Here is a 12,563-nt window from a genome sequence, read left to right on the forward strand (position 1 = left end):
ACTTTTTCACTATGGAATGATAGGTTATATTAACAGGAAAACATGTCTGATGAAAGGTATGCACACGCGCGTGGAAACTGGGGTAGCTGGTATGAGTATCTGTTTTCTTGTATTGGGTGTCTCGTTGGGCTAGGGAATATTTGGAGATTTCCGTACATTTGCTACAAAAATGGCGGAGGTAAGATTGACACCATATAAAGTTAAATGCACGTACATATTTTTGACAATGTTTCAGATTGGTGCATATGATATGGAAAGCTAGTAATATATGATGCTTATATTTTGGCGTAAATTTCTTATAATTTAGTATCATATGTTACACTAATGTCTAGTGGTTATAAGTTTGGGGATATTTTTCCATACACCAAAAGAATTGTACGTCAAGTATCATGACGTCATACATACAGAATGTATTTGCGGGATATTTTAAAGCGGCACAGTCATTGGCCAAACTGAATTATTGGATAAAATATCAATGCCCCACAACTCAATTTGTTTTATTGAAAAAGTAAGTAAAATCACTGAAATGTATGTCTAATTAGTACCTCTTTCAGTTAATTAATCTAAAATACAAGCATTTTTCTCAATAAAGTTTGGGTTTATGAAGTCGTAGACAAAAAAAAAAACGGACGGGCATTCTCTATCATAGACTTTTATCGTCTCAAGAGATATTGAGTATAATACGAAAAAAAATCCACCATCATCGACAGTATATTATCATATTTTTTATTGATTGGACAATAATTGATATTTTATGTTTCGGGATGTAATCAATAACCTGTAGTTGGTCCTAAATTACCTTAGTTGTCGATGGGCCGTAAAACTACAAACAAACAAATCATTATTTTAAATACTGTCTTATTGAAATGAAATACAAATGTCAGACTTTTCAATGATGGTAATAGCGTAAAGCAAGTAACGTTTTTTTACGTAAGAAAAATACTAATTCATCTGCAACTGTTTTAAGAAAGAAAAAAATACTAAAATAATTTACGCAAATATTTGCTGAACATCTTAACAATTACACAATTGAGTCATATCTGTCTTCGAAGACGAATATCTCAATCACACTTTCATGCGCTTTCATATCGGTCAGATAGTCGATAGGTAATCCTATTTTTGTTTATTTTTATTTATTTTGTTTCCATTTTAATGGGGGGGGTGTACTTTGATAGCAATCTTGGTGTTTCAGGTGCCTTCCTTATCCCATACATTATCTTAATGTGTGTGTGTGCACTACCGATGATGTTCTTAGAGTTATCATATTCTCAATACTCCAATCTCGGTCCTGGCAAGGTCTGGATGTGCTGGATGTTGATTTTTATCAACCAATATTGCAACAGCATTGTTTTGTCGATTATAAACTACTGTATTTACCGCCCTGTGTTCTTCGATTCATTTGGAATTATTTATATTCTCAATAATTCCACTATACAAGAAGACATAACATGAATTTACCGCAGTCTCCCAAAACACGCACCTCGCACAACATACACTCAACACACTGCATACATGGGAGGCCGTCCTTACATGGCCATAGCTGTTAATAGGACGTTGATTAATCAAACAAACAAACAAAAATCACTAAACTCGTTGAACCTACCAAAGATTAAATTTAGTCAGTGTCTATGAATTATATCAATTTGGCTTTGGAATGCAATTAGTCTCCTTTAACCAGACTTTTGTTGAATACACATGTTATGCCAGACATGTGCAGAGCAACAAGTTTCTGGTTAATAATATGATAATGTTTTACTAGAAATATTTTGATAAATAAATTCGCAGACTTCGGTTACTCCGATTGTTCTATGTTAGATTTGCACAAGTTTCTATTTGTCTCGGCTCATTAAATTTGTCACAAGGCATATAGAGGTTCATTACCCCATAAACCTATATAAAATATATTCAATCCTTCACTAAATGCCTCGCACCGGTAATTGGAAAATGCCATAATTTTATAATATTTTACAGAATCATCATTATCAAACAATTTTTGAAAAGAATCTGCTTATGAATATTCACAAACATTACTTTTTACAATAAATATGATAATTTAGTTAAACAATTCATAACTTATATAAAAATAATGATTTGACGTGATTTTAAGAATAATTTGTTCCATATCGTTTTGGTGTTTGCGACACCGTACACTCATTCCAAATGTATGACGTCACAATCACCAGAAGGTGGGACTAATCGTAGTTAAAAAACGTCTTTTACTCTCAAGAACACTGGTCGTATGTGTATATCTTCGCGGAGATATGGTCAAATTGGCAAGAATGTCCTTGCCACAAACACTTCCACTACGATTTATTCCTACAGGTATTGGTTACGGAATGGTAATCTTCACCACCATTGTCAGTATATATTACAATGTCATTCTAGCCTGGACACTGTATTACTTTATCATGTCCTTCTCGTCAGTACTGCCATGGAGTCATTGTAGCAATGAATGGAACACGCCTCTTTGTTACACCCGGATAGGACAGACAAATGGTTCATTAAATGTAATCAAGGTTACTAACAACATTATAGACAACGACACCGCTATGACTGCAAGTGAAGAGTTTTGGCAGTAAGTCGGTTTTATATAATTTTGTTAGATATCTTTTTTTTCTCCTTGTGATTTGCATTGTAGTTTAGCACATATATATTTCAAATGTTGTTTCAAGGATATATCCTGTATATGTAAGTAATATGTTATGATATCTTAAATAACTATTTACGAGGGCGTTGTATTGTAAAATTAAAACTTCAAGACGAGTATCATAAAATTTCGAATGAAATGAACACAAATACATTTAATAGACTTTTATTTTTATGAAACCCGTAAGTTTTGTCTTAAAACTTTATATGAAATGAACACTAATTTAAGTTCCTTTATATAATAGACCACATTATTTACTATTTTGTAATGTATAAGATGCATACAATAATTAAATCATATTTTCTTTTGTTTTAGACGGAAAGTTCTTGATATATCTTCTAGTATCGAGACAATAGGAAACATCAAATGGGAATTAGCGTTAGGGTTACTTTCCGCTTGGCTCATGGTGTTTCTTTGTCTCATCAAAGGAATTAAAACATCTGGCAAGGTATTGTCTTTGATATTAATGAATGAATCTGGTCGTATAATTATATGAATTTTATATCATTTAAAAACTTACCTTCAGCGTTCAATTAAAGCTAATAGTCAAAACATATCCAGGATGACTTCCTCACTTTTAATAGATTATAAATTAGTATATAGCACATGTATTGCAGCTCACGCTTTAAGTCTTATTCCTATCTTCCAATATAAACATAACCACAGTGTCGAAAGTGATAAATGAACACTTATATATCCCCCTTCAAATTACAATTTATCGAAAATACACAACCAAATCTTCCGCTATCTTCGCCATTTATAGCATTGCTTCTGAATGACAGCGACATCGGCGTACTGATTTCAATGAAAAAGGTGCCAAAATAATTGTGGAATTTTGAAGAGATTATCTTTAATATATTAAATTAGTTAGTACAGATGTTTAATGTTATGGAGATATATGAAAAAAACAACTGAGTGTACTTTCATCATAAATCGCTTCAAGGTTTATTTAGAGTACACTCGCATTGATGTGTTATATCTTGTTATATGTTATATCACGTTAATACTAAAACTGTTTTTTAACAACAGATGTCAAAAAAAAAACATTTTCCTCTACGTGATATGCAGGTGATGTATGTAGCAGCGACAGTGCCTTATCTGTTTCTGTTCGTGCTCTTCGTAAATGGAATGACATTGCCGGGATCGAAAGAAGGTCTTCTGTATTACCTCATTCCCAGGTGGGCAGACCTAGGTAAATTGTCGGTACGTTGAAAGGTTTTCCAAACTTACTTTTTCAGCTGGGTTTTAAAAAATGTCAAGTCGTCTCACTGGAGAAACTCCAATTGTATTTAAGCGATTATAGGCCAATTAGTTAAAAATATTTCAGTTATTTCTTCTACCTCACGTTCGTTGTTGAATCGAGGTATAAATTGCATTAGTAAGATAAAACTTCATTTTCATACCAATCTAAATCCTTTGTGACCGAATGTATGTTAGGTGTAACGCAACATCTGAGAATGATATTACGAATTAATTAGATAACCGATATTTGTTTTTTTTGGCCGTAGGTTTGGGGTGATGCAGCCGTTCAGATGTTCTACTCAGCAGGAATAGGATGGGGAGGCATGGCTACTCTAGCTAGTTACAACCACTTCAACAACAACTGTTACAGGTACCAAAAACCTATCTAATATGATCACAAAATCTACCTGTATTTAATCACTGGTAGAATTTTAGCTGTTGCCTTATGGCATGATGTCGTAAAAGACGAATGAATCTAGAATTTTATTTTTCTCTTCTTCCTAACTATCTTTCTTCTTTCTAACATCTCAATTGATATTGCTTCACTTTTAGTGTTCCGTTAAGCACTCGCCCTTGTGATGTAGTCTCTTGGTTTGGTCCCCTGGCCAAGACACAACATAGTTTATAAAAGTGGTACTTCCTGCTCAGCGCGGCATTAAGGGGGTGTGACGACTGGTTCGCCTGTGTCCGGATGGGATGTGTTGCTTGTTGCCTTCGACAGTACGCTTCAGTGATATTGCACTATAAAAATGGGCAAGAGTTCCACTATACCAGAAGACACAACACATTTATACCATAGTTTCCAAACCCACGCACTTCACACAAGCAAAATACCATCTACATGGAATGCCGTCCTTATATAGTCCGGGTCCAAATGTGTATCCCAACTTAGAACTAATATCTTAACGGAATGCACAAAGTTGTCTCTAAAACCGCATATTTTAAAGAGGATAGTTTCGTATCATAAGGCACAGAAAAACTGTTTGGTATAAAACTTTTTGAAATTTAGAGATTTCATTATTTTCATTTGTAATACATGTCTATAATGTATATATTTATAAGATGAGGTCTAATACTGCCGACATTTAGCTTTTCTTATTTTTATAGACTACATATTCTGCCTAATTTGGATCGTTTATGACTTCGAAATGCATTATGATTTCTCCTTTAATTATCGCAATCTGATTCTTAGCCCCGAAAGTGTTTATTATTTTTATCGCATAATCCGCCTGATATTCAGTGATTTCGCCCGTGTATTATTGTCACTTCTGTAATATGACCTCGAGCCATTCCCATTGGTTGGAAATTCGTTGTGACGTCATTACAGGAACAATAAAATTACGTCAAGAAAAATGACAGGACCGAGGGACAAAATGGCGGCATACGCTGATATTTCACAATATATTTTGAGGTAAGATTCTTCGAAGTGTATAATATTGTAATTACGTGGTCAAAGGTATCTTAAATTTGTGTTCATTTTATATGAGATTTTATGAAACTCGTCTCGAAGTTTTTATTTTCAGGCTCGGAAAAAAATTTCTTAAGACTCGTTTCATAAAATCTGATATGAAATGAACACTCATTTAAGATCCTATATTTAACAGTTCGTCTTTAAATTCTATATAGAGATGGCATGTTCCTTCCCCTCATCGATGTTCTGACTAGCTGGTTCGCTGGGATGGTTATTTTCGCTACCCTTGGTTACATGGCCAAGACAGCTGGTGTACACATAGAGGAAGTGATATCTAGCGGTAAGTCCACGATGCACATGTGTTCAGGAGGCTAAGAAAATTATATCGAATAAACTTAACATTCGTCATAATTCTGATGTTATAAATGGAAATATTACATCCAAAATATGTTGAGTCGCATTTTTTAACCGTATTGGTTTGCTATTGCCAACCTGCAGGTCCTGGTTTTGCCTTTATGGTGTACCCAGAAGCGTTGTCGACGCTGCCTCTACCGCAGTTCTGGTCTGTCCTGTTCTTCCTCATGCTGTTTACTGTTGGACTGGACAGTCAGGTAATCAAGTATTGTTCATCTACATACCTATATGTATATATTGTCATATGGCTACCTTTAATGATTAGTTTAATGTACTTTTAGCCATTTTGTCATTGTTATAACGAAGGACGTGCTATGTATCGCGTCAAATCACTAGTAGATTCTCAATCATCAAACATTGAAAAAATTTATATACCTGTATATATGATACTCATACATTGTAAACGAACTTTTCGTGTCGACTTGATTTATCCTACCCAACGACAGCGATTTTAATCTGCTTCATTTGTGTCTACTGGACCAACTTCCGAATCATTTTGGGGGCGATATATGTTCGCGATTAAATCGAAATGTAATTGCAAGTGAACCTAAGGTTAACAGTAATATTTGATTTAATTTTAGTAAATGCAATCCCGAAATTACCATAGTTACGTTTACGTGCACACCGTCTGGAATTTTAATGGAAATCTGTATTATCTATCTTGCAGATGGTACTGGTTCAAACAATTACAAGTGCCTTGACAGACAGCTTCCCAAGATTACTTCAGAAAAGAAGTACCATTCTAACGGCATTTGTATGCTTAACTAGTTTTCTACTGGGAATGTCATGTGTTACGCAGGTGCGTTTGTTTGTCTGTCATCACAACATATTAATCATGTTATCTATGTAATTAATTAATTTATATTCATATCAAAATGTATATAGTTATTATCAATATTATACAAAATCTATCTGAGAATGTACTATGTTATTAATTGGATACATAGAATGTTAATACATTTGCGCAAATGCACTTGTACTTAACATTCACCTACGCATAAGGAAGTAACGAATTTCCATATTAGGTCTATGTAATTCACATGTTTTTTTTATTATTAATAATTAATATTATTTCTGACATATTAAGAATATAACGTAAATCAAAATTATATAAAATATATTTTTATGACAGTATACTACAATTTACTGCCATGAGGATAATTATGGATACCACAAATTGCAATAGTTTGGATGCGGTCATATCTTAGCTTATGTGGCGTCGGTACAAAAAGCTGAAATATTCAGTCTCCATTTTATTTCTCTTATACATACTAAAAGCAAATAAAGGAGTTTATAATTGTTCAACTTCTAATAAAGTAAAAGGTACAATACAAACGCCTATTATTCTGATGCCAATATTGAATGAACAGGTGTTATTTTTTTCTAATTATATTTCCGTTTGTATATTGTAATTTTTGAAAGTTTACCATTCCAAACAGGAAAAATTAAAGCGTTGTTCATGAATGAAAACATGTATATACATTTATGACGTCGTAATAACGGCAATGAAATCTCATTTAATGCATTCAGCATAAAATGCTTATTTCGCTTTCTGTTTGTTGTTTCGACGATTGTTTTATTATTGAAGATATTATCATTGTAATTAAAATATTTTCCCCTCATTTTCATTAATATGACAATGAAGATACCAATCTTTACATAAGCTGTGATATTTATGACGCTTTGGATCTCAATTTTATCTTGCTTATCTACATCATCGTTCATATCTCCCAGCTGTTTTCAGGACCTTCCAATTAGCCTATCCCCATACACTGAACAGTTGGCCAGCATTAGTGTTCATGACACACTTTTATTCATAATAAGTCGATAAGTCAGTATATGAATTTATAGAATAGAATAACGTTGGTTGTAACAGACACAATAGTACTAAATAGGTCTATGAGTCAGTGAATTTCAAATGTACAAACTGATTTTATTTCTTGTCGGTTTTAACATACGACTTACTATTGAACAGCTCATTTACTTCAAAAACTACCAAATTTCGCGATTTGTTTTTCAATACAGGTTCGCGAAGATTCGCGTTTGCGGATTTAAACATTTAATTGAAAATACTCTTAATATAAGTCATGTCTGTACCTGTTATAATTAGACGGGATAAATATTTGCTGAACCGCGATAATCACACACAAAAAAAATCAGTTTACAGTATCCTAATACTCTATAGTCGGTATTTTTGCGATTGTTTTTAAAAACTTTTAATTATTTTTCAACCAGATTTCTGATATCCAAATAAAAGAGGTACACGCGTTTACACATGAATCCGATTTTCACTGACATTAATTGAAAATGAAATACACAAGAATTAACCAGCTCTAGATTATTGTACAAAATGTAGGTTTTGATCGATGGGATGTAAACTTTTTTGACGTTTATGGCTTTTTAAAAAGTAAATTCCTACACAGCTCTTCTACTTAAGTTTGTCGTCATTCAAAAGTGCAATTAAAGTCAGTGCTAATATCATTTTAGGCAGTTTTGTTTTGCCGTTTATTATTGAAAATTACTGAAAACCTATGTTTTAGGGTGGTATTTACGTCCTAACTTTGATTGACTGGTACTGTTCTAGTGTTTCTGTGATGTTTCTGTCTCTACTTGAGATTGTTGTGGTGGCATGGATCTATGGTAAGTAGTATCGGCTATCGTTTGTAAGAAATAGACTAACAAACAGTCCAACCTGCCTTAGCCACCACCTATGTATAAAGACTACCTGCGTACTAAGTCCACTTTAGCTGGGTCTCAATGGCCAATTTTAACACATTTTTTGTTCATTGTATGACACCATATAAACACCTTTCTTTCATGGTCCCTTATGTAGTCTTTATAGACAGGTTTGACTATAATGACGTTTATTAATCATTGCCGGATCTATAGGTAGCAATGCTAATGTATCTTCATTGGTATTTACTGACATTTTAGGAAGCTTATTGCATTTATCCCTTCCATTGCTTAGGAAATAAATCAAGAAAAATCCGAGGAGCATTTTATGATTTTCATCAAAGCACTGTAGTCCCTTATCATATATTCGAAATCTCACTTTAAAAAAGATTGGTTTAACAGTATCGAAAAAAATAAAAACGAAAAAACACTATACCTAGCTATCACTTACATAACGTTTTGAATGCATGTATAATATTTTATTTTGTTTTATTTTTTCATTTGTCACAACCTAGGTACAATAAAATAATAAATTAAGAATAACCCTATTTACAGGAGCTGACAGGCTTATGGATGACGTAGAGACGATGATAGGAAAAAGACCCAATCCTGTTTGGAAAGTGATGTGGAAGTTTATAACCCCATCTGTGATATTCGTAAGAAATTTCTGGTACCAAATACTAATTAATATATACATATCGGTCATATCAATATGTGTATTGATAAAAAGGTAATACATATTCGTCAATTGTCCAAATTATTTAAATAAATATGTAGACAAATTCACCAATAATAAACATTGGTTTACAAAACAAATCTAGATTTTTTTTTCAAAGCATTTAACTTTACATAGTACAATTATAGGGAAGGGATATGTTATAAGTCTAATTTGCAAAAAGAAGTAAAGATAAACTATTGCTTTTAATTTTAAAATGTCAAAATTTAAATTGAACATGTAATTTATCTGAATCACCCATAACCTTCTTGCCGCAGTGAGATGCACTCCAATCGATCATCTTTACCACTATATTTAGCGTATACAATATTTCGAATCTTTGTTCATTTTAACATATTTGCTAATACTTCCCTAATTTCGCAAAAAAGTATATTAATAGCAATAGTGCTTTCATTGTTACAATAGTGCTTTCATTGTTACAATGGTGCTTTCATTGTTATAATGGTGTTTTCATTGCTATAACGGTGTTTTCATTGTTATAATGGTACTTTCATTGTTATAATGATGCTTTCATTGTTACAATGGTGCTTTCATTGTTATAATGATGCTTTCATTGTTATAATGATGCTTTCATTGATACAATGGTGCTTTCATTGTTATAATGATGCTTTCATTGTTATAATGGTGTTTTCATTGTTATAATGATGCTTTCATTGTTATAATGGTGCTTTCATTGTTATAATGGTGCTTTTATTGTTATAATGATGCTTTCATTGATACAATGGTACTTTCATTATTATAATGATGCTTGCATTGTTATAATGGTACTTTCATTGTTATAATGATGCTTTCATTGATACAATGGTACTTTCATTATTATAATGATGCTTGCATTGTTATAATGGTACTTTCATTATTATAATGATGCTTGCATTGTTATAATGGTACTTTCATTATTATAATGATGCTTGCATTGTTATAATGGTACTTTCATTATTATAATGATACTTTCATTGTTATAATGGTGCTTTCATTGTTATAATGGTGCTTTCATTGTTATAATGGTGCTTTCATTGTTATAATGGTACATGTACTTTCATTGTTATAACGGTGCTTTAATTGTAACTGTGTTGTATGATTGTTACAATGGTGCTTTAAATTCATTGTTATAATGGTGATTTTATTATTATAATGGTGTTTTCATTGTTACAATGGTGCTTTCATTGTTGTAATGGTGCTTCCATTGTTATATTAGTGCTTTTATTGTTATAATGGTGTTTTCATTGTTATAATGGTATTTTCATTGTTATAATGGTATTTTCATTGTTATAATGGTGCTTTCATTGTTATAATGGTATTTTCATTGTTATAATGGTGATTTCATTGTTACAATGGTGCTTCCAGTGCTTTTAATTTTATAATTGTGCTTTTATTGTTATAATGGTGTTTTTATTGTACACACGGACGTAGATATTACTTATAAATCCGTGTTGAATACATTGTAAAATTTATAGAATTTAAACCTTTAAATCCACGTTAGCTAGAGCTACTAACGAGTACATCGTAAAGTTAAGGAAAATTTCAATCTCGCAGAAAATTATTTTAAATTTAATTTTGCTAAAATAATTTATATTTTTAGTTGAATTTTGTATTCAATGCTACGAAAATGAAACCAGTCGAGTACGCCAACAAAGCCTATCCTGCATGGTCCATTGTGTTTGGTTGGATGATAGCGATTGTCTCCCTTGTTCCAATACCACTCGGAATAGCAAAAGAACTTGCACTACAAAAAGGAGGCATATTCGAGGTTGGCTTTTCTTTTACTCACGCTATTTAAGGCTTAGTTATTTATTATAACTTTAATCACTACACTTTGATTGAACTAATTATATATAAATGTTTGTTATGTAATTAAAATCGTTTCATTGCTATTATGATCACTACGCGAATTCATAATTTCGCTAATTTCATCAAGATAACTTTTCGATTGTTGTAAAATAAGAATACTTATAGTTAATATTAAATGTTAATTATGTTTTTGTTTTGTTTTGTTAACATTGCATTTTAATGTTATATCAGCAGTTTTCTGCTTACTACTTCTATGTATTCGTATAATGGTATTGTATGTTTATGCATATCTTTATCGGCTAATTGAACATTTATGCATATATGTTTTATTAGTTTATGTATCGTTAGAGTTGTGTTCACATTAAAACACGCAGAATACAATCACTTCAAGAAAAAAGATGAAAAATCATGTGAAATGAAATATACAACATGATTGTATTCAAATATCGTAGGCTAATGTCTGATTTACAAGAGTGTATCATTTACTTTTTATTTTAGCGAATCAGAGGCAGCATCATTCCGTCTGCTAACTGGAAACCTGCTATTTGTAACGTGAATGGGAATCAGGACGGTATAGAATTCACCTCCTTACCAAGCCAGCCAACCAAATATTAGGGAAGGATGCAGTCTTAGCTACATCCGCACAAGTTTTGTTTTCAATATGTTGTCAACGTAAATATAAGCTAGGCTTAAGTGTCATTGGAGCCCGGATGACGAGGAAATTGGTGTGTGGTTGATTCAGGCAATTACTTGAAAAATAAAGTTAAAAATTATGATAACAACATACATATCCACATTTACAAAACGTATGTTTATAGTACAATTTGTTTAGGGCTGGTTGTTTTATATCAAAATATTTTCAAAGAAGAATATTATTGATAATGTTGATAAACTTGAATGTGTATTTGGGCTCATTATCTTATTAACATCCGCTAACACGCCCGACTGTTCACATCGTGGTGACGGTTAAACGAAATGAATGAATTATACATATTATTAACCTGTTCTACACCTAGATATAATCCAATAGGTTAAGTTAAAATCCCAGTTTCCTATAGTAACTGACTCATTGCGCTGCATAAATGGTAATCTCCTCGTTTCAGATATGAAATTCAATGACGAAAAAGACATGATCGAATCGTACCCTGTTTAATATGTACAACGCGAATACAAATAATATGGTTTACACCATAACAATGTGATACATTATTTTAAAGGTATTTTCTTTTTCATACCAAAACTATTAAGTAATGATTCATGTATATTGTATTTATTGCTTTACATCAACACGGCTTAAGAATTGTAATGTTCAAGCCGAACAATGGAAAACAAATCATGAAATGATGTCCTAAGTAGTTTTGACAAAACATAAGTAAGCATTTGCAATTTATAGACTTTTCATTTTTATCTCAAAAAAATGTTATCTATCCCTATTCAAAATATAGCAGACCAAATAAGCAACAAATTTCAATGACGTACGCTTCGGTCGGTATTTTGCTTCTGAAGGAATACAACATCCTTACGTAACTGTAGTGTTAGCTCAACTCCTCTCTTTTAGTCGATCGGAATATAATTAACAAATAATACCCGTATTTCCGTATGAATTTATATAAAGTTACGGACGTAAACATGTTTTTATTTGAAACACGATT

General features: G+C 32.1%; 1 protein-coding gene across 1 annotated transcript; it reads left to right on the forward strand.

Moving 5' to 3' along the window:
• Positions 1-42: 42 nt before the first annotated feature.
• Positions 43-12,079, forward strand: LOC138328845 (sodium- and chloride-dependent glycine transporter 2-like). Its single transcript, XM_069275569.1, has 13 exons — positions 43-178; positions 1,193-1,310; positions 2,300-2,575; positions 2,963-3,095; positions 3,716-3,850; positions 4,156-4,259; positions 5,516-5,640; positions 5,799-5,911; positions 6,382-6,513; positions 8,255-8,354; positions 8,943-9,043; positions 10,703-10,870; positions 11,410-12,079. The coding sequence occupies exons 1-13, from the start codon at positions 43-45 to the stop codon at positions 11,524-11,526; spliced, it is 1,758 nt and encodes a 585-aa protein (XP_069131670.1). The 3' UTR covers positions 11,527-12,079.
• Positions 12,080-12,563: the final 484 nt, after the last annotated feature.

This window comes from Argopecten irradians, chromosome 8, assembly GCF_041381155.1.
Source record: "Argopecten irradians isolate NY chromosome 8, Ai_NY, whole genome shotgun sequence".
NCBI lineage: Eukaryota > Metazoa > Mollusca > Bivalvia > Pectinida > Pectinidae > Argopecten > Argopecten irradians.

Coding starts and splice junctions, on each gene's coding strand:
- LOC138328845 (XM_069275569.1), top strand. CDS start 43: ATGTCTGATGAAAGGTATGCACACGCGCGTGGAAACTGGGGTAGCTGG. Junction 3,851..4,155: donor CAGACCTAGGTAAATTGTCG/GTACGTTGAAAG, acceptor TTTTGGCCGTAG/GTTTGGGGTGATGCAGCCGT. Junction 4,260..5,515: donor TTCAACAACAACTGTTACAG/GTACCAAAAACC, acceptor AATTCTATATAG/AGATGGCATGTTCCTTCCCC.